This window comes from Myxine glutinosa, chromosome 12 (genome assembly GCF_964187855.1).
Source record: "Myxine glutinosa chromosome 12, kmMyxGlut1.1, whole genome shotgun sequence".
Classification (NCBI taxonomy): domain Eukaryota; kingdom Metazoa; phylum Chordata; class Myxini; order Myxiniformes; family Myxinidae; genus Myxine; species Myxine glutinosa.
The window spans coordinates 102,572,904-102,586,707 of record NC_136272.1 but is presented as its reverse complement, the minus strand read 5'-3'; the positions used below and the strand labels follow the sequence as shown (position 1 = coordinate 102,586,707).

The 13,804-nt window shown below is 41.9% G+C and overlaps 1 protein-coding gene across 8 annotated transcripts in view; it reads right to left on the bottom strand.

The window, feature by feature from the left end:
• Positions 1 to 13,379, bottom strand: part of PCM1 (pericentriolar material 1) — a 149,649-nt gene extending 136,270 nt beyond the window's left edge. For 5 of the 8 annotated variants that reach the window (XM_068132242.2, XM_078766143.1, XM_078766144.1 and 2 more), the window contains exons 1-6: positions 13,190 to 13,354; positions 12,342 to 12,501; positions 10,374 to 10,607; positions 2,621 to 2,932; positions 2,214 to 2,384; positions 2,033 to 2,122 (exon numbers count right to left, since the gene is read on the bottom strand). In XM_068132242.2, coding sequence (XP_067988343.2) covers positions 2,033 to 2,122; positions 2,214 to 2,384; positions 2,621 to 2,932; positions 10,374 to 10,607; positions 12,342 to 12,452 — 918 coding nt within the window. In that variant the 5' untranslated portion in view covers positions 12,453 to 12,501; positions 13,190 to 13,354. Of the gene's footprint in view, positions 1 to 2,032; positions 2,123 to 2,213; positions 2,385 to 2,620; positions 2,933 to 10,373; positions 10,608 to 12,341; positions 12,502 to 13,189 lie in introns of all 8 variants that reach the window. The other 3 variants (XM_078766142.1, XM_078766141.1, XM_068132244.2) reach the window with 2 other exon arrangements.
• Positions 13,380 to 13,804: the final 425 nt, after the last annotated feature.

Genomic DNA, 13,804 nt, shown 5'->3' with positions numbered 1-13,804 from the left:
AGTCTCGTCATTTAATACACGGGGCAAGAATACAGCCTGGGATACCTGGAAAGTATTTGGCGAATTGACGCCAGCGTTAGTTCATCTCTCCACGGGGACAGCAGACATCTCTGATGACGTTGTGGCAGTGCTCGAGCGGTTCACCATTCTTCTCTACGATCGCACCAGCAATCTCGTCAACATAGACGAAGCTCGACAGGCACTCTTCACGAAGAAAGGACGAGCCATGCAAGCTATTCCCCCTACCAGAGGAGCCCTGGTACAACAAATCAAGAGGGCTGTGTACACGGATGGCCACTGCTGGGGAAACATGCTCAAGGTTGTTATGGATCTGCCCTCACCTGGGGATTTAATTGGGGATGGATCGATCCCCACAACTGGAAACCCCTGTGGTCCATGCTTCCTGAAGCCAGCATTTCATCAAGGGAGCTGATTTGTTGTAAATGCAAAAAGGGTTGCAAGGGACGATGCAAGTGCAAACAAGCTAGTTTGAAATGTACCGCTTTGTGCCAGTGTGGTGGAGAAAATTGTGACGTATAAACAAGATCAAACTGGAACTATCTTGTAATATAAGTTACCGTTACAGTGCTTGGTGGGTTAATTGACATTGCTGGCAACACAAATGCAAATTGTGGTCATTTGGAGAATACAATTATGGCATATATGTGTATCTAGAGTCATTTCATTAGAACATAAAGAAGCATTTGTGTCGTCCGGTAAAAAATAATCGCGGTCAAAACGGCCATTTTGTAAAATGGCCGCCATGGCTACCATAGGACGTTTTCGCGGTGGGTCCATATCTGGAATTATTCATTAGATTATTATCTATGACTGTGCCAAATTTCATGCTTGTACGTCTAAACCCACAATTCTTATGATGGATACACCTATCTGCCTGACTATGATGAAGCCGGGACTCGAACTCGCACGACGAATGTCTTGCCTGATCGATGTACCTCCAAATTGGCTGGTGTATCTCGTCAGGAATCGTCAAAGATCGTCTGAGGCCTTGGCGGGAAAATGTGTTCGTTGGCGCGAACTAGGCCTCGCTGCGTGTCCGCTCCACGCACAGCTTAAAGAAGGTCCGCAGGACGAACCGCCGCTTCGAAGTCAGCACGAACCAGGACGCACAGCTTAAAGAAGGTCCGCAGGACGAACCGCCGCTTCGAAGTCAGCACGAACGACGATCTCTAAACTTTGATGCCATGGAGAGCTCGAAAGTCCAAAGCAACATAGGCTAAGCGAGTGTGAAAATAATAAGGAGTGCTCTTACTCGTGATACAATTGAGGGTTGTGAAGCATCACTCATAATGCCCTTCCACAACCACTGGAAGTGGCGCTACACGGTACATGTTAACGAAGATAATTTGCGTCATCCCATCTTCCGAACTCCAAGTGAAGGGGGAAAATGAAGTCGCTACAACCTTTGCCTTATGAACCATAGTCCCCTTGGCAAGTTTAGTTGGTTGAGATTGCATAGTGGAACGATGGAGAGCTTTCCTATTTGACTGAAACATCTGCAACCCACCAGCACTACAGAAACTTCAAAAGCATCTTCAGAAACAGACAGTTACATCTACCGCCTGTACCAAGAAGACTTAAGCTTGGCTGTTTTTTCTCAAAAAGAGCCCTGAAAATTTATTTCATTTTGAGACCTGGTATCCTACATAAGGCATCCAAAGCAGAAGCCTTTGCAAAATGCCTGCTAAATGGCATTAGTACATCCGAGACATCAGTTTTGAGGTTAATTCTATAACTACAATACAATTATAATGGACAGAGTCAGACCGTGTTCAGTGTTGTGCTGAGCATAGCAATTTTCTTGTATAAGAATCGACAAGCACTCTAGTCTGCATCTGTTAATAAAAATACAAAACGATTCCATGTACGAGGAACAATCCTTTAAGTTACAAAATATTTATCTCCACAATAGGATAAAATACCATTCCCAACCCTAACTGTTGAGAATGAAGAATCCAGGTGTACATGTAGAGATGTACAGAAAGACAGAGAGGAGGGAGGAAGAACATACGGCTGCTTCAGGTTGCAACAAGCAAGAGCCTGCCCTTGCAGACACCAAACTCTTCTTGGAAGCAAAATACTGCTCTTGTTCTTCATTTTTCTGCAAAGAAATGGCCGAGTACAAAAATGTGGAAAACTAAAAATTATGGATATCAACTATATCCCAACAAACACGTTTAATGATTGCATACCACCATTCTCTGGAGGAACTTCATGTACACTCTTTCTTCTTCCTTCAAGTGCTTGATAAGCCGTGACAAGCGGGTGACTTTCGTTGAGCATTCTTTCTTTTCCAGCAAATTGTCTCGGACAGATATTGCTTTGCTTATATAGCTTCTCACTTGCATCAGTGAGCTCATTACCTGGAACCAGCACAAAAGGACAAATTGCTCACAAAATAATAAAAATAAAAAAATGGGCGGGGCTACTAACACACTACATAACGTACACGATGAGTACAAAACCAGTCATTATGACATTTTCTGGATTGAAGAACAGAAGATATGCCCTGTGACATTTCAGTATGGGGCAGTACTTAGCCAGCTATGCCATCAATGCTCCCTAAAGAACGGGCACAATGAGATCTCAAAGTCTTTACCTGGTTGCTGTAAAACCTCTCTCGATGATTGCTCTCAATTTCAGCCTCAGAGGACAGGGAATGTTCCATCTCAGAAGAGTGCAGGTGGTTTGGCTGTGGCGAGCTCGAAGGGTCGGGCTCGGCAGATGACGAACGGAAGCGCTCCACATCCAAGGCATGATCTTCTTGACTTTCTTTGCCATCACAACCGTTGGCACCTCGCCGGCTACCCACTTGTTGCTGGAGAAAACTGAAGGGTTTACGGCTCTCTGTTGGTTGTCGCTGATTGTTTGCGGCCATAGTACGTCCTTGGGAGTCGCTGCCAACACTTCTCTGTGATCAAAACAGCAAGATTTCTTTACCCACTAAAATTGGCATCAGGAAAAACAAAACGATTCTCCAGCATAATGTTTTTAACCAGAGAAAACAGCTACATGAGAAGCAAAACACTTACACAAATTACCAGAGAAAGGAGGTAAAACCATTGTGCGAAGATTAGTGAGAGGGCAGAAATAAAAGACAGGGGTAATACCCGTGGCGCTCACCTGGTAGAATAAACAGTATACTGTACCGACTAAGGGTATTTTAAACTAATTCCAATGGTTGCTAGAAGACAGGGCAGCATGGAGAATCATAGATCATACTAACAAGCATAAGACTTTAAACAAAGAAAAACATACCTATTTTGAGGGGCAAACCTCCCTCCCCCAACCCAATATACCTCCTAAGACCCCAATTTGTCTAATGCCTTGAACATACATTGGTACGTCATGTGTGATTAAGGCTGTGGTGAAGTTTCATCGAAATTGCATGTGTCGTTTCTGAGAAGAAAGCAAATACCTATTTTGGGGGGCAACACGCCCCCCCCCCCCTCCCACACCGTGTACATCCTCAGACCCAAATTTTCCAATGCCTTGAACAATCTTTGGTACATCACGGGTGGTGAAGGTTGTGGTCAAGTTTCATCGAAATAGTGTGTGTAGTTTTTGGAGAAGAAAGCAAATACCAATTTTGAGGGGGCAAACCTGGACCCACTTTGCCCCCCCATAGATCCCCATCTTTTTAATGCCGTGAATAAAATTTAGTCAGAACACAACAAATATCATTTGTGCCAAATTTGGTCGCAATCCCATCAGTGGTTTCGGAAAAGAAGTTTTTCTAATGCTTTGAACAAACATTGGTACATCACAAGTGGTGAAGGTTGTGGTCAAGTTTCATCAAAATTGTGTGTAGTTTCAGAGAAAAAAAGCAAATACCTATTTTAGAGGGTCACACTGGACCCATTTTGGTATTTGGTATTTTATTTTATGATTAGGATGTTAATGAATGTACAGAAACATGCTTTTTTAGGCTTCAAGGTATGTTTAATGAAAAAAAAAGAAGAAAAAAAAGATAAATACATAAATAAATAAATACTTTCGACTTGGGACGAATTTCATGTTATGTACATCAATTTAAATGGGAAAATGTTTCCAACAACAAATAACTTACTGTAGCAACAATAGAAACATTTGGCTTCATAAAAAAAATCTGATCAAAACAGACTCAACAACTTAGGATTTATCAAAATACAAAAGGGGTGGCAATAGTTTTCCAGGGCATGAAAACCCACTTTGATCCTCTTTCTCTTCAAATTAACGAGTACTTGCGCCCTAAAAAGCAAACATGTTGAGAGGAATCACTGAGCCCAGTATATTCCTGGAGAAACCCAATGGTCAAAGCGTTTAAAATCCACGCTGCCGTTGTATTGACAAGTAGAGCAGAGGGAGCAATAAAACCCTAAAAGCTTAGTGATGCTTTTCCAAGAATGAATGCACTAAAATCCATGGAACTTTGAATTTTTCAAGGAAGCATTTTCATGAAAATCCACGAACACCTCGGCATTTCTTATGTCTCAGCAAGATGGTTTCCACAAAAAACAAGCACACGGTCGACAGCAATGGCTGCAGTCACGTCACAAGCTTCCTGAACTGTCCGGCACAACTCTATGCAATTATCACTCGTCTCATAGCTGGTGACGAAAGGTGGCTTTACCACTGGGATCATCAACCAAAATTTGAATCCATGCAATGGAAGCACAAGGGATCACAATTATTGCCCAAACAATTTTGAACCCAACCCTCAGCCAGCAAGATCATGCAATGGCCTCATTTTTTCTGGGATGGCAAGGGTATCTTGCTGATCGACTACACATCTCAAAACCATCATGATACTCATGAAGGAATAACATGCCATCTTCAAAAGTTACAGTAGCAAGAGTGTTTGCCCCAACAGAGGCGAAATGCCCAAAACTTCAGCTTCTCGGTGCTTCCCACCACGGTTAACAAACCTTGATCAATATTCTGTTCATTTCATTCAGTTCTACCTGTCCACCAAAACAGATAAACACTAGACTTCATAAGCACGACTAGTTTTTCATTCATCAAAATCTACAGTGGATCATCAAGAACAACCTCTAAGGGATGTTGAACAAAGGTGTGTTCCTCCTTCACAACACACCTGTGCACAAGGCTTATGTTGTGCAGACCTCCATTTGTGGCTGTGGTTTTGAACAACTGGATCACCCTGGCCCATTGTGACCGCAGATCTGGCCCATAGTGACCATCATTTGTTTTAACATTTAAAGTTCCACTTGTGATGGCCATACATTCACCGAAAAAAGAAATGATTAAGGCAACCTGAATATAGGTGAAGGAGCAATCTGAAAACATCTAATTTGTTGGTGTACACTGTTTGAAGAACAAATGTAACAAGTGTGATGAAGTCAAGCAACACTAGACTGCAATGCAACAAGCATTCTGAGTATTGCGCTGCAATACATGTCCCCTACCGGCAGTCTGTCGTCACTGTTGGGGAAATTACCAAGCACTCAGGACAAATTACGTCCGGAAAACTGTTGGGGAAATTACCAAGGGTTATTTACCCACAGGTTCTGAATCGTTCCCAATCGCTAATTACCTCAGGACGGGCTCACCTGTGATTCGCACTCAGGACTTCGATTTATACACCTTGCAGACAGGTCAGCAGAAGCACGACAAAATAAGTTGGTGATAAAGAACCCTTCGAGTCGCTAAATATCAGTAATTTATTATATTTTCCGGTTCACGATCAATGATCGGTGTATATACAGTATATATATGTTGCTCGGCTCGGCTCCGCCCCTCCCGAAAGCGCGTGCTGTGTCTCGCTTTTGACGTTCGTAGACGAGGCTGAGGGCGTGAGGTGCGGCTTGAGGAGAACTCTAGAATAAACAAGAGATATCCATTTTAAAAAAATATTTTCGTTTAATTAACGATATCTGCCAAACCACATGCCCTATCACAAATTCTAAAAGGACATTTTAGTAGACTGACATGCTGAACGGATCTGTGAAGTTTCCCCTCGATTGGATCAAAAATGAGGGAGGAGCTAGGTTTTAAAGGATCATGCTTAAAAACGTCAACCCTGAAACCATGTGACGCATGACGTCATGCTCGCTGACTTTTTTTGTTCGTCATGGGTATGCGATTCTGCCTGCAAAGTTTGGCTCGATCTGTTCAGTCGTTGCAGAGAAAAAGGGGTTTTCGTGTTTTCACGAAAAGCAATATGGCGGCCGAACCACATGACGTCATAATTACCATTAAAATATTCTACAGAAGGAGTCCCCCGTACGGTGAAAATTTGATCTCAATCGGTCCTATTATTGCAGAGAAAATCTTTTTTTAATGAAATTAAAACTTAAAATGGCACCGAGTTGAGGATCAACAGAATCAGAATTCCCAAAGTTCAAAGTGCCATAACTTTGTCAAAAATGATCGAAACGTCGTGAAGTTCGAACTCGATCTGTAACTTATCATGAGGACACCATGTGCCAAGTTTGAAATCATTAGCATTAAGAGTTTAGAAAAAAAGTCCGGGAAACTGTTATTTGCGTGACGGACTGATGGACTGACAGACGGAGGGACGGCGTGCAAACCTATAGTCCCCTCCGGTGTACACCGGTAGGGGACTAATAAGCAGTAAGAGCTCTATTTCTTGAAATTTGCAACCACCAACTGGCAACTACATGACATTTGGATGACAGAGCGAATAAGCACACAAAGTCGTCAAGGATAAAACTTGCACATTAATTAGTATTCACAATTATAAATTTCATAATTTTTGTTTTTCACCCTTTTGTGTCTCCATAGAGGACATGTACAATTATGAATGACTGTTTTCAAGGAATTACTGCTCAAATGAAGTACAAATTGAGTATGAAACCTCAAATATATTATCACAAGCAAATTGTCTATGATCTAAGAAAACATATTGCTTTACATCCTTATCAGAGGGATGCTTTGATCGTCATGATTTTGGGGTAGGCAGTGAACACTAATCCCCCACAATTTTTATATTTAAAAGCCAATCTCGTGGTGTTCCTGTAGATGTGATCACCGACGTACTGGGGTAATCTGCTCTATTAAAGTTAATGTTTAATTCATTACATACAACATACATGCAGTGGAGATTTTTTTCCAGCATAACACCGTCTTGAAATATAATTATACGAAAAATATAATTTACTAATCAAAGGTTTCTCCCCTACCACATGTGAAATTTCATTGTTTTTCAGAATATCTATGTGCTCTAACTTTGGCTTCGACAAGTTAGAAATGCTCAGGAGTTTAGAAATTTATTTACAAGTGCACATGATGATGATCAGAGGGATGATCATGTATGCCTGCAAGGGATATTTACTTGTGTAATTACCTGATCTATCAGAAGGCAATAGAGCATTGAAAAAGATAATTTAACAAAGCAACTGCATTAGATCATGGGCCAAAGTATAAACTCCATTACTTGATGACTAGTGATGATGACAAACTTAAAATTTATATTCATAACGAATTTTAAAATCAGTACAACACATGTACAAGCATTACTACAAACTAGCCGAAACCCGTGGAACATCTACGGAAGGGAGGATGTGGTGTATGGATAGAGTGTACCATTATGGATGGCATTGGGGATTTGCTTGTCCGAGTAAGAGTTAGGAAGAAAGATGAGAATGAAGAGTGCGTATATGAACAACGATCGCCGACAGCAGCACAAATGCATGCTCTGGATTGTCCACTCAGTGGACGGCTTGCTTTCGCCTTCGCCTGTCCAATCAGCGGACGGCTTGCTTCGCCTTCGCCCAGCAGACGCCAATACGATGGCGTCGTAAGATGGCGTCGTATCGGCAGTTAATCGGATGCTTTTGGGCCCCAACGTCAGCGAATTCAGATTTTTCGAGTATGGTTGTACGTGATAAACAAAGAGCGCGGTTCGTAGATCGTAAATCCATTAGTGCCGTGGGCATCGGGTCACTGGGTGCGGCGTAAAAGGGATAACAAAGTCGAGTCCTTACGCTATTATTATATAGATTAAACTAGAATGGCACTCAGAAGAGAGCATACCTCCACCTGGTTGGCCATATCACTCAATGGTGAAGAATCACTTTTAAAATTATACCAGCTGGATCCGTATCTTCACCGAAATTGAATCGATTCTTCCTCGTCTCACACACACAACCTGTCCAACAAGTTTCACCCAAATGCATCCATAACTTTTTGAGACATCATGCAATGTATCGTTTTTGGCCCTATCTCCCAATGGTGAAGAATCACTTTAAAAGTTCTCGTAGCTGGATCCGAATCTTCACCAAAATCTAATCATTTCGTCCTTGTCGCATACGCTACATCTCCGGCCAAATTTCGTCCGAATCCGTCCACAACTTTGAGATATTTTGTTCACAAACGTAGACAGACAGGCAAAAGGACAGACAGGGGTGAAAACATAACCTAAATTTTTTTTTTTTAAGTTAAACTTGTGACAAAAGGAATAAAACTATGTATCACTGAGAATGTTATTAACATAGCTTCTGTTGCTGCTAATTGCAGAAATACACGATGTACATGCATTGGTTAAACTAGCTTCAAACAGAGGAAAATAATACTCAAACCAGAAATAATGTTTGCCCTATTTACAATTCATGTATATCCAGAATTCAAACTATTGAATATTACATCAAGTTCGTGACCTGTCTTCCACTCATTAAAAAAGAAAATAATAATAATAATAAAAATTAAAAACATGTACATGTATTGACCTATCAGCAATCAAATGGAAACATCTTCTGGTACTGCTGATTTGAAGAAATAATTATACTTTAAACATGTAGCTTCAAACAATTAAACTAAAAAAGGTTACCAGTTCAGTGTAAAAGTACATAGACTTGAGCAAAAGAGCGATTAGCCCCAAAACACTGTTAAATATCCCTCAGTAAATAAATTACAAGGGCAAAAAAGCAAAAAACAAACACAAACAAATAATAACAATAGGTCTTTCCATTTCAGAGGGTAAGTTTTATCAAAATTAGCGGTCTGCGTGATAGCCGGCCGGCCCAACCTTGCCGTTTTCTAGAATGAGAAAAAGGATATTTTCGACATGAAATATAATTCATTGTAATCAAACAAAGTATCGTATTTTATTTATTGGGCTTAGTCGTAGATGAAGACAATCATGAAACCATTGTAATACATGTGGATAGCCCCGAATCACAAATCCTACCTTGCAGTGTTTCTGCTCCCATTTTCACTTGATTCCGGTCACGGTCCTGGGCCCAGATGTTGTTTGACGCCTGCACTGACCCGATCGAATTTGAGGCTGTCTGCTTGCACGGCGATGTTACTTTCTGGCCTCCCATCTAACTTTTTCCAAAGCACGGCACACTCTTAGAATTTTCTAAAACTTCTTTCGGAGAAAGAAATAACTTTCCCAAGCGTGTTCACTGTGGGCATATAGCAAAATGTTGAAGATTTTCGTTCAGAAACATCGGCTTCGGACGACATGTAGGTCGCCATGTTGTGCAGTGTCACGTAAATGTAACAAGATGCGTAATTGGTTACTGGAAGAGTTGCAACGGGGATTGTGCATAAGATACGCACTGTGATTGGATAATATTTAACACAAAATAACTCGATTTTCGTTCGGTTTTTTTTTCATATGCCTCTCTTTTGTGCACACTATGCTCTTGAAGAGTTTCACAGATTTATTGAAATATATTATTGACAACATGTAAGGATGTTATGTAGTTGCAGTACGGTGGTCACAAAAGTGAATGATTTCTGGGGTTAGCATGCAGCCTAATATCAAATCATTTTGCTTTTAAACAGGTGTGTAATGGACTTGCTCCAATAATATTTTTGAGAACCACCCAAACTATACACCGCTCAATATGTTGAAACCGATTCACAAGTACCTTCCCAAAAAAACTGGGCAAATATTTTAGCTGCTTCTTCAATAGCAATGTTAAATACCAATAAAACCATTACCAAATATACCCCATTATGCAACTATTGCCACTATATTTCAAACAAAGTCAACACAGCTTTAGCAGTATTAGACAACACAGCACAAATACAGCTTACCGATTCTTCACCGTTAATAATATGGTGTCGTCATACTAAAATGTGTTAAAAGAGATTCAATTGCTCCGAGCACGATTGACCGAGTTCTGTTCATGAAATGCTCATCACTCATTGAGTGCATCACAATCACGCAAATGGAACTCGAGGGGTGGCGGGAGGCGTGAGGGCGGGGGGGAGGGCAGGGGGGGGGGGGGGGCGGGGGAGGGCAGGGTGGGAACAAATGTAAACAGATGGAAAACATAAAATGTACGATACCACAAAAGCAGCATACACCAAATAACAAAGAGCCTGCATTTCAAACCACCCACCAAGTTTGCCATGCCATTTAGAAATACACATACTTCATCATAGTCACTGAAGTTGATCCACTGTTTCAAGCACTCCAATTCTATGCGCTCACTCAGGGGAGTCTGCGATGTAAACTTTGTGCGGGACATTGTCAATGGTGTCCTACGCCTGCACTCTCCGTCTGAAGACGAGGAGGACTTGCATTGCTCCTCTCTGTCACGGTCGCCCCCTGGCTTTTTGTTCTTCTCGGGTAACTGGTTGCCATATTTGGCATTGGAACGCCAATCCTGTGGCAAATAATGCAATTTCAACAACTTCTCGAAGAAATGTTCACAGGCAGCAGTTTCCTATCCAATATTTGGTTATTGTACAACTCCCGCTGTATATAATGAAATTTTTTAAAGACCTTATCAAATATCAAAACACTGAGGAAGTAAACTTTTACACTCGTACTCCCCACACCCTCAGAGTTAAATGTTGTAGACGAGAAGAATAAATGTTGAAATAAAATAAAGAAAGAGGTAAGCAGCAAGAATCGTAGTGAGAAAGGTGTAAAGACTTGGGTTCCGTGAAGTGTGTGTGGCCAGAAGAGAAGATAACGATTCCACCATTATGTGGATTACAATTTTAGAGTCTCAAAACCTTCAAATCTAGGTAACAAGATTATTATTGATATGTACATTAATATTGTTTGACATTGGTGATAAATTTAAACTAGGATGGCACTCGGTAGAGCGCATACCTCTACCAGGCTGTACAGTTTACGCTTTGTATCCCACCGATAGGTCGCATTTAGATTCAGACCTGAACCAAAATCGAATCAGCTTGTTTTCAATCAATCAGATTCAGACCTGGTAATGCTTGCTAGCCATTCGTCACCTCCAAATCACCGCGCGGGAAACGCACAAAATGGCGCTGAGTCACGCCCGTAGCCAGCGCGAGGAAAGCAGGCATGATCCCTCTTTGTTTCGCACGCGCCTCCCTTCTTCTCCGCAGAGCACCACCGTCAACCAACACCTCCTCCTTCCACGTTGCAAAAGTCCCAAAGCCCCGACACATCTCATCAGCGCACCCGGGACAACAGCGTCCACTCGCGATGAGAGCCAGAACGAGAGAGAGAAGGAGAAAGAGAAAGAGAAAGAGAAAAAGAGAAAGAGAGAAAGAAAAAAAAAAAGATGGCGAGACGCATCTTTTTTTTCTGCAGCTCTCCAATCTTCCACGCAGACTTCACACTCTGTCCAATCACCGAGCTCCACTCAGTCATCCCATCGCGCCTCCGCCAATCACGAAGGCCGGAGCGTGGCCTCGTTACGAGTCTTCGGGGGGCAGCGTTTAGTCGCTGTTCGGGAATGTTCGGATGACGTCGGCGGTCGTGAGGCGCGATTTACGTGCCGGTCGGCAAATGTGCCGGGTTTGTCAGACCCGGCGGCGTTGAGCGAATGAGTCCATTTGTTATATAGTTGTTGTTTGGCGTGCTGAGTTTTATAAGAACATCAGGAAAAATTACAAGAGGCATTTACACCGAAGGGATTTAACCTTACAGACCCCACCTAGATAGCACAACTCCACTCCTCCATGTGGACACCTAAACACTTAACCAGACATTTGACTCTACTTATGTACATCGAGATGGGTTCTTCTTCCTCGCAACACTCGGAGAATGCTAATCTACACACTCTGAACTTTAAGATATTTCTTCATTTACCCCTGCAAACGTAACAATAGTTTGACTCCACCCCACTTCCCCTCAACAAATAAACCCCCATGATGGAACACTGATTGACTGTGCTACGTGGGACAAAGTGGGGCGGGGAAAGAAGTGAATACCGCCCCCCGCCCCACACAAAAAGAACGAATAAAATAAAATAAACACCCATGCATTCCCCTATTCAAGAGTATTGGAAGAGAGAAAAAAAAAAAAAAAAAAGTACAGGAAGTGCAGGTACATGACATTGATAAAAGGATGCTTCTCCTTTTTTATATAACACACACACACACGCACACGCACACACACTGCTTACCCAGTTGTTCAGCCTGTCTTCAATAAAATTTTCTGCAGGAATCCAGCTAGGCAGTTCTTCATCTTCTTGATCATCCTCATCAAATGAAAGATCAAATCCACCAGCGGCCATATCCTTCCCGTGAAAAGATCACAAACACAAAGTGGTGCTCCCAACGTTACTAAGAAGGGGAAGAAAGTGGGGAAAACAATTAAACAATGTCAAATCAATGATGTCACTTTGGCTTTAGCCGAAAAAACATATACATGTGCAGATCTAGGCCGGCGACAATGAGGCGGTGTATGCACCGGTAAACTGTACTGAAGTCTCCCAGAAACGCAAATGGCATGAGAACGAGAGAAATCCTTAAAGTAAAAATTAATAATCCCACTCCAGTCTAACTGCAAACTGTACATTCCTTTTGTGCGTTACCCGTCGTCACAGAAAATCACAGCCGCATAAATTGTTAGGAGCCGAATGCAATTTACACGATTATCACTATCAGCGAACTTCCTTCGAACTTTACACCTAACCGGTTGGTGACTGTACACGACCATCAGGAATTAAAAGTGGAAACGAATCACCGAGCATCATATTCCAATGACGAATGGATTCCTGCACAAGCAACGGTTTTTAAGAACGTCCGCATGAGCCTGAGGTATTGCCATTGGTTGACATTGTTTTATATACGAGTTGGTACACTATCCCGTAAAACCTGCCAAACCACCCTCCCCAGTCCCCATAACAACTGAATAAAGTAAATAAACGAACAATTTACCTGCGAATACTCCACAAATCGGAGAAACTACATCCACATCAATCTCCTCAGATTCGCTGAGGCCGCAAGGTAAAGCAGACGCACGACTCACCTTGCTTCGTGAAACCTCGTGTTACGGAGGAACCCCTTGTAGGCGTGAAAAAAAACTCAAATCCTGACCAGGAAAAATTACCAGATGTAATTAAACAAACCAAACAGTAGCAAACCGCTAATACTCCTCACCGACCACTTCCCGCCATATTAACATGCCGGGCGCGGAGGGATACAATGTTTGCCTGGTTACCACAAAAAAATCTCAATCGTCGCTCGTCAAAAGTAACAGGTCAAGTGGAAAACGCTATCTCAGTTTCTGCCGGGCGATGTGAATGTTGTAATAGCGACTTAACAGAACGAAACCAAAGAGGTGAATGACGAACTATTTCTTGACGAAACAGCGAATGGATACAAAACTGAAAACATCCTCAAGCATCGTTTTCGGTGGGAATTGTACGATATATCGATATTTCTTTTATTATTCCTTTACCTTTCTCAATATTTTTCATTTAACTCCGACCTATACTCTCTGTTGTAATTTATTCCGATGTTGATTTAACATGTCCATACTTTTCTACGTGGCGGTGTAGTAATGGTGGTGTTGTAGGTGATGTAATGTAGTCAATTCGCTAGATTTGAATTGGTTTATTGAAGCGGTTATGGATTTAAACTT